Below are 15,484 nucleotides of genomic sequence, written 5' to 3' on the forward strand. Positions count from 1 at the left end.
TAACCCTTAAAATGTAATAGTTAAGTTTGCAGATGACAGCAGTCGTAGGGCTAGATCAAATGACGAGAAAGCCTACAGGGACGAGATTCAGCACCTCACATCATGGTGTACTACCAACAATCTGGCTCTCAATGTGCAGAAGACGAAGGAGCTGATTGTGGACTTCAGGAGGTCTAGAAGCTGCAGCCACTCCCCCATACACATCAATGGGGTGGAAGTGGAGCATGTTTCCAGCTTTAAATTCCTTGGAGTCCCCATCAGCGAGGACCTCTCCTGGACATCAAACACCCAGGCCCTTGTGAAAAAGGCCCAACAACGCCTGCATTTTCTGAGGAGGCTGAGGAGTGCCCATCTACCCCCCAAAATTCGCACCAACTTCTACCACTGCACCATAGAGAGCATCCTGACAATCTGCATGTCAGTGTGGTATGGCAACTGCACCTCAGTAGACCAGAAAGCTCTGCAGCGGGTCGTCAAGGCGGCCCAGCATATCACCGGTACCCAGCCCCCAGCCATAAAAGACATTTATCACAAACGCTGCCTTCGAAGGGGTCTGAGCATCAGCAGAGATCCCACCCACCCCAACCATGGACTGTTCTCCCCCCTGCACTTTGGGAGGCGCTACAGGAGCCTCAGAGCCCGCACTACCAGGCTCAAAAACAGCTTCTTTCCACAAGCTGTTGCCCACCTGAATCTGGCTACCCACTGAATGTCTGTAGATATTTTTAAATATTTTGTACTCCAGCTCTTTTTTTAACTTATTTTTAGCTTTTGGTCTTCATGTGTGTAAATCTTATACTGTGTTTGCTGTGTTTGTCTGTGTCTGTCTTGCACTGTTTGGTGAAGCCACAGCCCTCATTTCATTTTCAACATGTGCCTGCACATTGTTTTTAATGACAATAAATTGAATTGAATTGAACTGAACTGAATTGAATTGAATTGAGTTGAATGGTGGTGTAGTGACTACATTTTGGCGGGTGCATTGTGAAAGATCTGAACTCTAAACAGAATTCTTCTCTCATCTGTCAGCTCTTGTTTCTCAGCCCCTCCAGCTGAAAATATGTCTGTGCTCTGTGGGGGCGGGGGTTCAGATAATAACATTACTGGATTTTAGTTTAGCTTTGAAATCTGAGGGAGGATTTAGACTGTTCTCTTCTCATCACCTCCTCTCCCCCACGGTACATTCAGCCCTTTGCCTGAGGTCAGATTAGAGGAAAACAAAACTCAGGAAGGGATGTTTTCCACAAGAATATCACAAACAAACACTTTGGCCACTGGTTTGTGTTGACAGAATGATATCTGGGCTTTCATCCAGTCCAGACACATACTGACATGATGGCTGACCGGCAGCAGCTAGACTCGTTATGACAACACCGAGGTCCTGAGAGTGTGGTGCCTCAGTGTCTGCAGGAATTCCTGTGTGTTAGAAACAAAACAAGTGTGCCTTTCTCAGATACAAACACTTTTCATCATCATACTTACAGTAAACCTGGACCTCGACATGTTTGGATCTGATGATGGAGCCACACTGAGCTTCACAGATAAAGGCTCCTTGATCAGAAAGGTCTAGATGTGTGAAGAGGAGCTGGGACAGTGGGCCCTGGCTGTCTGCTGGTCTGGGGACCGGCTGGTCCAGAGGTCTTCTCCAGGTCAGGATCGGCTGAGGACAACCTGAGGCTCTACAGCTCAACATCAGCGCAGAGCCCCTTTCCTCGGTGACCGTTGTTGGAGATAGCTCCACTTCGAGAGGATAAGCTGGAATGATGTGATCACATCTCTCTTAACATGAGTTAGTCTCAGTAACTGAAGCTGTCCAGTTCCTCTCGCTGTCTTTTCTATTGATTTAATCAACTTAAAATACACCGAGCCCTTTTCTTCTTCACAAAGTGGTCTGGAGGCTGGGGTAAAATTACCACTCGTCTATATTCCAGGTTCCCACACAGTTTTATCTGGTTTATCAGCCCTCAGATATTAATAAGGAGGTGGTGATTTCGAAACTCAGCAGGCTTTACGAGCTTCCCTAGGAGTTCAGCTTTTGACTTTTGTTCATGCAAATCTCCTTTTAGAAATGCTAGCTGTAATTACTTGAAAATCTTACCAATTTAACTTCCTCTGAAACAAATTTATATGACTGAATCAGAAACCTGAGCAGGCAGGTGAGCAACATTCCAGCCAGTAATATCAAATATTTTGTACTGCCAATCAAATCACATCCCTCCATACATTTTGTCCCGCCCTAATATCCTGTTTTACTTGGAACTAGATCACATTACAGAAGCAAGACACACTCTGAACGATGCTTAATGTGGTCCTTCAGTGTAGAGACAAAGGCCGGCCCAGCAAATGTAGTACAGTCTCATCGGTACAGAGTCGACATGCTTATGGTAGGGCAGCGGCAGACTCCACACGACCACATGCTGAGATTGACCTAAACCCCACTTGCAAGGTATTGAGCATTTATTCTAAACATTAAAAACTGGTTTCCTGGACCGGATTTGAATAGGACCAGGCCTTCATCCAGAATGACTAATCATGGACTCAGAGTGGCTTAGTTATATAGATAGATAGTCACATTTCACATTTTCCTTATCTGTGGTGAGTTTGCAAAGTATTGCCATGAAGGCCAGCGTCACACTGGTGATGAAATCATCACTAAGGTTCCTATGTTCTGACTGTTCACTGATGATACTGCACTCTGCTTCTGCCCAGCCTGGCAGACCATGTCAAAGAATGACGTGAGAGTTCATGTTTCTAATAGCGACTGTCACATGTCAACCAAATTCCCAACCAGAAAACAGAGGAAGTGAAGGAGTGGAAAGAGGAAAGAAGAGAGTGACCTTCCTGTCTCCACACAGTCACTGGGAACAGGCTGGGTTTGCTGGTTAGAAGAGGTCTCACCTTTAACAGTGATGGAGGTGTTGACCAGTTGGGAGCCGTACTGGTTGGAGGCCTCACACTGGTACAGAGCTGAGTCCTCCAGCAGTGCTGAGGGAAGGAGGAAGGAGACAGAGGAGGAGGTATCACTGGACTGCAGCTCTGTCTGCTCCTCCTGGCTGAGCCTCCTCAGTACTAGCCTTCCCACCGGAGCTCCTTGTGAGAAACAGGACACCATCACCCTCTGGCCCTCCATCACCTCCTCTCCTGGACTCACAGAGATGGAGGTGTTGGTCGGTGGAGCTGCCAACATGGATGAAAGGGAGTTGAAAGGGTAGAACCAGAGTAGAACAGGAGTCTTTATCTTCTGCTGTATACTGTAACATTTTCTGCCAAGTCCACATGAGTGCAGATTATCAGTCTTTCTGCTGAAGGAGATTTGAACACATTTTGACAGGAAATCTAATTCACACTTATTCACTTCAACACAACAAGCTGATAGCACAGTGGCCCAGAGGTTAGCACTGTTCCTCACAACAACAAGGTCCTGGGTTCAAACCCCAGGCCGTCCCAGGTCCTTTCTGTGTGGAATTTACATGTTCTCCCCCCGTGTCTGTGTGGGTTTCCTCCCACCATAAAAGACACGTATGTCAGCATCAATACTCCTGCCTGTGCCCCTGAGCAAGGCAATGGAAAGAGGAACTGGAGCTGGTCCCCAGGTGCTGCAGCTGCCCACTGCTCCTAGCTACAGAGCTAGGATGTTTTTGTGAATCAGATACACAGATTTCTTTATTAAAACAAAACAGCAACGGCATCGTTGACAGAGCTCTTTAAATGAGGCTCATTTCCTTTCAAGAAGCTAAATTCTACACAGCCGACCCAAGGAATTCAGTGTGTTTCTTCACAACTGCTGCTACAAACTAACTTCTTCACCCTGTTTTAAACAGACACTGTAACACTTTCTTAAATGCTGTTATAAAATCAAAAAGACACTCCAAGCAAAAAATCACAATTGAAACTCAGACTTGATAGCACCAAAACAGGGCTATGTGGTATGCCAAGAGACCCCCCACCAAGTCACAGACACCAAGCAAAAAATACTCACACACCATCCCCACCACATCCACCTCCACACACCATCCCCACCATATCCACCTCCACACATCATCCCCACCACATCCACCTCCAGACACCATCGCCACCACATCCACCTCCACACATCATCCCCACCACATCCAACCTCCACACACCATCACCACTACATCCCAATCCACACACCATCCCCACTAAATCCACCTCCACACACCATCCCCACCACATCCACCTCCACACACCATCCCCACCACATCCACCTCCACACACCGTCACCACTACATCCCACTCCACACGCCATCCCCACTACATCCACCTCCACACACCATCCCCACCACATCCACCTCCACACACCATCCCCACCACATCCACCTCCACACACCATCCCCTCTGCATCCCACTGCACACACCATCACCACTACATCCCACTCCACACAGCATCCCCACCACATCCACCTCCACACACCATCACCACTACATCCCACTCCACACACCATCCCCACCACATCCACCTCCACACACCATCACCACTACATCCCACTCCACACACCATCCCCACTACATCCACCTCCACACACCATCCCCACCACATCCACCTCCACACACCATCCCCACCACATCCACCTCCACACACCATCCCCTCCGCATCCTGCTGCACACACCATCACCACTACATCCCACTCCACACAGCATCCCCACCACATCCAGCTCCACACACCATCCCCACCACATCCACCTCCACACACCATCACCACTACATCCCACTCCACACACCATCCCCACCACATCCACCTCCACACACCATCACCACTACATCCCACTCCACACACCATCCCCACTACATCCACCTCCACACACCATCCCCACCACATCCACCTCCACACACCATCCCCACCACATCCACCTCCACACACCATCCCCTCCGCATCCTGCTGCACACACCATCACCACTACATCCCACTCCACACAGCATCCCCACCACATCCACCTCCACACACCATCCCTACCACATCCACCTCCACACACCATCCCCTCCGCATCCCACTGCACACACCATCACCACTACATCCCACTCCAAACAGCATCCCCACCACATCCACCTCCACACACCATCACCACTACATCCCACTCCACAAACCCTCCCCACTACATTCACCTCCACACACCATCACCACCACATCCAGCTCCACACACCATCCCCACCACATCCACCTCCACACACCAACCCCACCACATCCACCTCCACACACCATTCCCACTACATCCACCTCCACACACCATCACCACTACATCCACCTCCACACACCATCACCACTACATCCAACTCCACACACCATCCCCACCACATCCACCTCCACACACCATCCCCACCACATCCACCTCCACACACCATCACCACCACATCCACCTCCACACACCATCACCACTACATCCCACTCCACACACCATCCCCACCACATCCACCTCCACACACCATCCCCACCACATCCCACTCCACACACCATCCCCACCATATCCCACTCCACACACCATCCCCACCACATCCCACTCCACACACCATCCCCACCATATCCCACTCCACACACCATCCCCACCATATCCCACTCCACACACCATCCCCACCACATCCCACTCCAAACACCATCCCCACTACATCCCACTCCACACACCATCCCCACCATATCCCTCTCCACACACCATCCCCACTACATCCCACTCCACACACCATCCCCACCATATCCCACTCCACACACCATCCCCACCATATCCCACTCCACACACCATCCCCACCATATCCCACTTCACACACCATCCCCACCATATCCCACTCCACACACCATCCCCACCACATCCCACTCCACACACCATCCCCTCCATATCCCACTCCACACACCATCCCCACTACATCCCACTCCACACACCATCCCCACCATATCCCACTCCACACACCATCCCCACCATATCCCACTCCACACACCATCCCCACCATATCCCACTCCACACACCATCCCCTCCATATCCCACTCCACACACCATCCCCACTACATCCCACTCCACACACCATCCCCACCATATCCCACTCCACACACCATCCCCACCATATCCCACTCCACACACCATCCCCACTACATCCCACTCCACACACCATCCCCACCATATCCCACTCCACACACCATCCCCACCATATCCCACTCCACACACCATCCCCACCATATCCCACTCCACACACCATCCCCACCATATCCCACTCCACACACCATCCCCACCATATCCCACTCCACACACCATCCCCACCATATCCCACTCCACACACCATCCCCACTACATCCCACTCCACACACCATCCCCACTACATCCCACTCCACACACCATCCCCACCATATCCCACTCCACACACCATCCCCACCATATCCCACTCCACACACCATCCCCACTACATCCCACTCCACACACCATCCCCACCCCATTCCACTCCACACACCATCCCCACCATATCCCACTCCACACACCATCCCCACTACATCCCACTCCACACACCATCCCCACCATATCCCACTCCACACACCATCCCCACTACATCCCACTCCACACACCATCCCCTCCATATCCCACTCCACACACCATCCCCACCACATCCCACTCCACACACCATCCCCACCATATCCCACTCCACACACCATCCCCACTACATCCCACTCCACACACCATCCCCACCATATCCCACTCCACACACCATCCCCACTACATCCCACTCCACACACCATCCCCTCCATATCCCACTCCACACACCATCCCCACCATATCCCACTCCACACACCATCCCCACCATATCCCACTCCACACACCATCCCCACCATATCCCACTCCACACACCATCCCCACCACATCCCACTCCACACACCATCCCCACCATATCCCACTCCACACACCATCCCCACCATATCCCACTCCACACATCATCCCCACTACATCCCACTCCACACACCATCCCCACCCACTACACCCACCTCCATCCACCATCCCCACTACATCCCACTCCTCACACCATCCCCACCCACTACATCCCACCTCCATACACCATCCCCACCACATCCCACTGCACACACCAGCCCCACTACATCCCACTCCACAAACCATCCCCACCCACTACACCCACATCCATACACCATCCCCACCACACCCCACTGCACACACCATCCCGAACCACATTCCACTCCACACACTCTTTACCCACGACAGCCTGCCAACTCACCCCTCAAATGTTGTAGTTAAGTTTGCAGATGACACCACAGTCATTGGCCGTATCACCAACAATGACGAGATGGCCTACAGAGACGAGATCCAGCACCTCACATCATGGTGTACTACCAACAATCTGGTTCTCAATGTGCAGAAGACAAAGGAGCTGATTGTGGACTTGAGGAGGTCTAGAAGCTGCAGCCACGCCCCCATACACATCAATGGGGTGGAAGTGGAGCGTGTTTCCAGCTTTAAATTCCTTGGAGTCCACATCAGCGAGGACCTTTCGTGGACATTAAACACCCAGGCCCTTGTGAAAAAGGCCCAACAATGCCTGCATTTCCTGAGGAGGCTGAGGGGCGCCCATCTACCCCCCAAAATTCTCACCAACTTCTACCACTGCACCATAGAGAGCATCCTGACCATCTGCATCTCAGTGTGGTACGGCAACTGCACCTCAGTAGACCAGAAAGCTCTGCAGCGGGTCGTCAAGGCGGCCCAGCATATCACCGGTACCCAGCTCCCAGCCAGAAAAGACATTTATCACAAACGCTGCCTTCGAAGGGGTCTGAGCATCAGCAGAGATCCCACCCACCCCAACCATGGACTGTTCTTCCCCCTGCACTCTGGGAGGTGCTACGGGAGCCTCAGAGCCCGCACTACCAGGCTCAAAAACAGCTTCTTTCCACAAGCTGTTGCCCACCTGAACCTGGCTACCCACTGAATGTCTGTAGATATTTTTAAATATTTTGTACTCCAGCTCTCTTTTAACTTATTTTTAGCTTTTGGTCTTCATGTGTGTATATATTATACTGTGTTTGCTGTGTTTGTCTGTGTCTGTCTTGCACTGTTTGGTGAAGCCACAGCCCTCCTTTCATTTTTAACATGTGCCTGCACATTGTTTTTAACGACAATAAAATTGAATTGAATTGAAGATGCTACACTCATGTTAAGGTGCTGCATTCATGTTCAGGGCTCTAGTGCTACGCTCATGTTCAGGTGCTACACTCAGGTCTAGGGCTCGAGTGCTGCATTCATGTTCAGGTGCTACACTCAAGTCCAGGGCTCTAGTGCTCCACTCATGTTCAGGTGCTACACTCATGTCCAGGGCTCTAGTGCTCCACTCATGTTCAGGTGCTACACTCATGTTCAGGGCTCTAGTGCTACACTCCTGTTCAGGGCTCTAGTGCTACACTCATGTTCAGGGCTCTAGTGCTACACTCATGTTCAGTGGTCTAGTGCTACACTCATGTCCAGGGCTCTAGTGCTCCACTCATGTTCAGGTGCTACACTCATGTTCAGGGCTCTAGTGCTACACTCATGTTCAGGGCTCTAGTGCTACACTCATGTTCAGTGGTCTAGTGCTACACTCATGTTCAGGGGTCTAGTGCTACACTCATGTTCAGGGCTCTAGTGCTACACTCGTGTTCAGGGGTCTAGTGCAACACTCATGTTCAGATGCTACACTCATGTTCAGGTGCTACACTCATGTTCAGGGCTCTAGTGCTACACTCATGTTCAGGGCTCTAGTGCTACACTCATATTCAGGTGCTACACTCATGTTCAGGGCTCTAGTGCTACACTCATGTTCAGGGCTCTAGTGCTACACTCATGTTCAGGGCTCTAGTGCTACACTCATGTTCAGGGGTCTAGTGCTACACTCATGTTCAGGGGTCTAGTGCTACACTCATGTTCAGGGCTCTAGTGCTACACTCGTGTTCAGGGGTCTAGTGCAACACTCATGTTCAGATGCTACACTCATGTTCAGGTGCTACACTCATGTTCAGGGCTCTAGTGCTACACTCATGTTCAGGGGTCTAGTGCAACACTCATGTTCAGATGCTACACTCATGTTCAGGTGCTACACTCATGTTCAGGGCTCTAGTGCTACACTCATGTTCAGGGCTCTAGTGCTACACTCATATTCAGGTGCTACACTCATGTTCAGGGCTCTAGTGCTACACTCATGTTCAGGGCTCTAGTGCTACACTCATGTTCAGGGCTCTAGTGCTACACTCATGTTCAGTGGTCTAGTGCTACACTCATGTTCAGGGGTCTAGTGCTACACTCATGTTCAGGGCTCTAGTGCTACACTCGTGTTCAGGGGTCTAGTGCAACACTCATGTTCAGATGCTACACTCATGTTCAGGTGCTACACTCATGTTCAGGGCTCTAGTGCTACACTCATGTTCAGGGCTCTAGTGCTACACTCATATTCAGGTGCTACACTCATGTTCAGGTGCTACACTCATGTTCAGGGCTCTAGTGCTACACTCATGTTCAGGGCTCTAGTGCTGCACTCATGTTCAGGGGTCTAGTGCTTCACTCATGTTCAGATGCTACGCTCATGTTCAGGTGCTACAGTCATGTCCAGGGCTCTAGTGCTACACTCATGTTCAGGTGCTAAACTCATGTTCAGGTGCTGCAGTCATGTTCAGGTGCTACACTCATGTTCAGGGCTCTAGTGCTACACTCATGTTCAGGTGCTACATTCATGTTCAGGTGCTGCAGTCATGTTCAGGGCTCTAGTGCTACACTCATGTTCAGGGCTCTAGTGCTACACTCATGTTCAGGTGCTACACTCATGTCCAGGGCTCTAGTGCTCCACTCATGTTCAGATGCTACACTCATGTTCAGGTGCTACACTCATGTTCAGGGCTCTAGTGCTACACTCATGTTCAGGGCTCTAGTGCTACACTCATGTTCAGGTGCTACACTCATGTTCAGGGCTCTAGTGCTACATTCATGTTCAGATGCTACACTCATGTTCAGGGGTCTAGTGCTACACTCATGTTCAGATGCTGCAGTCATGTTCAGGTGCTACACTCATGTTCAGGTGCTACAGTCATGTTCAGGGCTCTAGTGCTACACTCATGCCAGGGCTCTAGTGCTACACTCATGTTCAGGGCTCTAGTGCTACACTCATGTTCAGGTGCTACACTCATGTTCAGGGCTCTAGTGCTACACTCATGTTCAGGGCTCTAGTGTTACACTCATGTTCAGGGCTCTAGTGCTACACTCATGTTCAGGTGCTACAGTCATGTTCAGGTGCTACACTCATGTTCAGGTGCTACAGTCATGTCCAGGGCTCTAGTGCTACACTCATTTTCAGGTGCTACACTCATGTTCAGGTGCTACACTCATGTTCAGGGCTCTAGTTCTACACTCATGTTCAGGTGCTACACTCATGTTCAGGGCTCTAGTGCTACACTCATGTTCAGATGCTACACTCATGTTCAGGGGTCTAGTGCTACACTCATGTTCAGATGCTACACTCATGTTCAGGTGCTACACTCATGTTCAGGGCTCTAGTGCTACACTCATGTTCAGGGGTCTAGTGCTACACTCATGTTCAGATGCTACACTCATGTTCAGGGGTCTAGTGGCTGCTTGGCTGAAAGTTAAGTTCATGTTTTTCAAACTTAGTTCAAACTTGGAAGGATTTATTTCTATTTGGGGGCATGGGGATGTGCTGTGCACTGTAGAAAACCAAGTGCTTCTTCTTAAGTTCTGAAAAAAATAGGGGAAGGTGTGTATCTGATGTTTTTACTGCGTATGGCAATGTTGTGTTTTTCACTATGTATATGAGTATTTGTGTTAGTGTTGTTATCTTGATGTGAATGAAGAATTGGACCATTAAAGGCTTGGTTAAAGGTCAAAGGTCTCTTTGTCTCTCTCCGTCTCTCTCTCTCTCACACACACACACACACACACACACCTCTGCATAGCTACATTTCATGTGAAAGGTGGAACACAGCAAAGCCTGAAGACGGAAGGCAAGTGTGTTGCTTAAAAGCACTATGGCAGGAATTGTGCACGTCAGTTTAAAAGCAGCCATCCTTCAGCTTACCCTGAACCGTGACCTCAACCTTGGCCGTGTGGTTTCCGACAGTGTTGCTCGCTAGGCAGCTGTACTGCCCAGCGTGAGACAGAGTGACAGATTTAAAGAGCAGCTGCTGGTCCTGACCAACAGGGACCGGCAGACCACTTGGGGTCCTGAAGCTCCACTGGATTTGAGGGGTGGGATTCCCCTCAGCAAAGCACGACAGACTGAGAGGAGAACCAACAGTCAAAAGAAGGGACTCCGGTATGGACTTAATATGTGGGGGATCTGCAGGGGTGAGAAAAGAAAGCAGTTAGAGCAGGATGTCTTTGTGCCACAGAAGCTGATTTCATAAGAAGAGGTGGAGGAGAAGCTGCAGCAGTTCAGATGATGGCCCATGGACTCACAGAGCGGCGTCAGATGGACGCTGGTCTCTCTGCTGCTCTCCCCGGCAGGGAGTCCCAGCAGGTGGAGCGAGGCTCGGCAGGTGATACTGCCTCCTGTTTGCTGGTCGGTGGAGGTGAGGCTGTAGGTGGACACGGCAGAGCCTCCTTCCAGATCTGCTCCTCGGCTCTGGAGCACCCGATCTCCTTGGAGCCAATCGAAAGTCAGGAGTTCCACCGGGAAGACGTTTTCGACCCGGCAGATCAGCCTCTTCTCCTGACCCAGCGTCACATCATGGTGTCCCAGAATCACAGGGCTCTCTGGAAACGCTGGAGATCCAAGATTCAATCATTTATCATCATATCAACCTCACAGCTGATGAGGAATTTGTTTCAGTGTGCTCAACAGCAAACATGTAACCACACAACGTATACGAGGAGTCGCCACAAAATAGCAATTATAATTCACTTAATGCAACCGTGTGTCCCATGCAGGCTCTCACCCTGACAAATGAAAGTGCATGTGCTTGCGGAGACTACACCTGTACAGTCAGTGAAGCATGTAGGATGCCAACTGCTGCAGGGTAAGTGCTACTGTGGAAGCGAGATGTTGTGGTCTTGATACTGTGGAGTCTTTTACTGGAAGGGAGATGATTTGAACAGGAGGTTGGCCGGGTGTGAGGAGTTCTTTAACATTTTAAAACCTCTCTGCTGAATGCGAATATGGTATAATTCAGAAATGGTGGGGAGTTGCAGCCCATTATTTTAAGCTGTAGCATGACTCTGTCCAGCAGGTTTTTCTGGTGGGCTGTAGAATCGTTCTACCATAAAGGTCCTGAGAAGGTGAGCACACTTTCTGCTGCAGCTCTGCAAAACTGCAACATGCAACCCCTGACACTCCACATCTCCTTCGCTGCCCTGGAAAGGATAGTCTTTCTTCTGGACGGGGAACATCCACAAGAGCCGTAAATGAGCCTTTCAGCCACAACTGCATTATGTATCACCCTACATGTGCAATATAGCTCACTAAATCAATATAAATCACTAAATCAATATAAATCACTGAATCAATATAAATCACTAAATCAATATAACTCACTGAATCAATATAAATCACTAAATCAATATAAATCACTGAATCAATATAACTCGTTATATCAATATAAATCACTAAATCAATATAACTCACTGAATCAATATAAATCACTAAATCAATATAAATCGTTTAATCAATATAACTCCTTATATCAATATAAATCACTAAATCAATATTTCACTGAATCAATATAAATCACTAAATCAATATAAATCACTAAATCAATATACATCACTAAATCAATGGCTCATTAAATCAATATCTCACTAAACCAACATAAAACAGTAAATCAATATAACTCACTGAATCAATATAACTCACTGAATCAATGTAACTCACTAAATCGATATAACTCGTTATATCAATATAAATCACTAAAACAATATAACTCACTGAATCAATATAAATCCCTAAATCAATATAAATCGCTAAATCAATATACATCACTAAATCAATGACTCATTAAATCAATATAACTCACTAAATCAATGACTCATTAAATCAATATAACTCACGAAATCAATATAAATCAGTAAATCAATATAAATCACTAAATCTATATAAATCACTGAATCAATATAAATCACTAAATCAATATAAATCGCTGAATCAATATAACTCCTTATATCAATATAAATCACTAAATCAATATTTCACTGAATCAATATAAATCACTAAATCAATATAACTCACTGAATCAATATAAACCACTAAATCAATATAAATCACAAAATCAAAATATACATCACTAAATCAATGACTCATTAAATCAATATAACTCACTAAATCAATATAAATCAGTAAATCAATATAACTCACTGAATCAATGTAACTCACTAAATCGATATAACTCGTTATATCAATCTAAATCACTAAATCAATATAACTCATTAAATCAAATAAATCGCTAAATCAATATCTCATTAAATCAATATAACTCACTAAATCAATATAACTCAATAAATCAATGTAACTCATTAGAGCAATAGAACTCATTAAATCAATATAACTCATTAGAGCAATATAAATCAGTAGAGCAACATAAGTCATTAAATCAACATAACTCATTAGAGCAATATCACTCATTAAATCCATATAACTCGTTAAATTAATGTAACTCATCAGAGAAATATAACTCGTTAAATCAATATAAGTCGTTAAATCAATATGTCATTAGAGCAATATAAATCGTAAAAAATAATATGACTAATTAAATCAGTATAAGTCGTTAAATCAATATAAGTCATTAGAGCAATATAAATCATCAAATAATATTACTAATTAAATCAATATAAGTTGTTAAATCAATGTCATTAGAGCAATATAAGTCACAAATGCATTATGTATCACCCTACACGTGCAATACAGCTCACTAAATCAATATAACTCACGAAATCAAAATAACTCTCTAAATCAATATAAATCACTAAATCAATATAACTCACTGAATCAATATAAATCACTGAATCAAAATAACTCACTGAATCGATATAAATCACTCAATCAATATAACTCACTAAATCAATATAACTCACTGAATCAATATAACTCAATAAATCAATATAACTAGTTATATCAATATAAATCACTGAATCAATTTCTCATTAAATCAATCAACTGAATCAATACAACTCATTAAATCAATATAACTCACTGAATCAATATAAATCACTAAATCTATATAACTCACTGAATCAATATAACTCAATAAATCAATATAACTCGTTATATCAATATAAATGACTTAATCAATGACTCATTAAATCAATATAACTCACTGAATCAATATAACTCATTAAATCAATATAACTCACTTGAATCAAAATAACTCACTAAATCAATATAACTCGTTATATCAATATAAATCACTAAATCAATAACTCATTAAATCAATATAAATCCCTAAATCAATATGGCTCATTAAATCAATATAACTCACTAAATGAATATAACTCATTAAATCAATGTAACTCATTAGAGCAATATAAATCGTTAGAGCAATAGAACTCATTAAATCAATATAACTAATTTGAACAATATAAATCAGCAGAGCAACATAACTCATCAAATCAATATAACTCATTAGAGCAATATAACTCATTAAATCAATATAACTCGTTAAATTAATGTAACTCATTAGAGAAATAAAACTCGTTAAATTAATATAAGTCGTTAAATCAATATAACTAATTAAATCAATATAAGTCGTTAAATCAATTTAAGTCATTAGAGCAATATAAGTCGTTAAATGATATAATTCATTAAATCAATATAAGTCGTTAAATCAATGTCATTAGAGCAATATATACTGCTCAAAAAAATAAAGGGAACACCTAAAAACACAATATAGACCTCGATGAATGAAATATTTCAGCTGAAAATCTTTATTTATTAGACAGAGGAATGTGTTTAGAGCAAAATAACCTAAGAATGATCAATGGAAATCAAAATCATTAGCCCATTAAGGTCTGGATTCAGAATCATACTCAAAATCAAAGTGGAAAATGAGAACATAGGCTGATCCAACTTCTGTGGAAATTCTTCAAGACGGTTCAAAATGAGGCTCAGTAGTGTGTGTGGCCTCCACCTGCCTGTATGCACTCCCTACAACGTCTGGGCATGCTCCTGATGAGACGACGGATGGTCTCCTGAGGGATCTCCTCCCAGACCTGGATCAGGGCATCGGTCAACTCCTGGACAGTCTGTGGTGCGACATCGCGTTGGCGGATGGTACGAGACATGATGTCCCAGAGGTGCTCGATTGGATTCAGGTCTGGGGAACGTGCAGGCCAGTCCATAGCATCAATGCCCTCGACATACAGGAACTGCTGACACACTCTGGCCACATGAGGACGAGCATTGTCATGCATGAGCAGGAACCCAGGGCCCACTGCACCAGCATATGGTCTGACAATGGGTCTGAGGATCTCATCCCGGTACCTAATGGCAGTCATGGTACCTCTGGCTAGCACGTAG

At 46.0% G+C, this 15,484-nt stretch overlaps 1 protein-coding gene across 1 annotated transcript in view; it reads right to left on the minus strand.

Moving 5' to 3' along the window:
• vcam1b (vascular cell adhesion molecule 1b) overlaps positions 1 to 15,484 on the minus strand; it is a 59,677-nt gene that overhangs the window by 19,829 nt on the left and 24,364 nt on the right. The window contains exons 4-7 of the mRNA XM_056277524.1: positions 11,437 to 11,742; positions 11,057 to 11,317; positions 2,899 to 3,177; positions 1,483 to 1,755 (exon numbers count right to left, since the gene is read on the minus strand). Coding sequence (XP_056133499.1) covers positions 1,483 to 1,755; positions 2,899 to 3,177; positions 11,057 to 11,317; positions 11,437 to 11,742 — 1,119 coding nt within the window. The remainder of the gene's footprint in view (positions 1 to 1,482; positions 1,756 to 2,898; positions 3,178 to 11,056; positions 11,318 to 11,436; positions 11,743 to 15,484) is intronic.

The sequence above is a fragment of the Lampris incognitus genome, chromosome 3 (genome assembly GCF_029633865.1).
Source record: "Lampris incognitus isolate fLamInc1 chromosome 3, fLamInc1.hap2, whole genome shotgun sequence".
Classification (NCBI taxonomy): domain Eukaryota; kingdom Metazoa; phylum Chordata; class Actinopteri; order Lampriformes; family Lampridae; genus Lampris; species Lampris incognitus.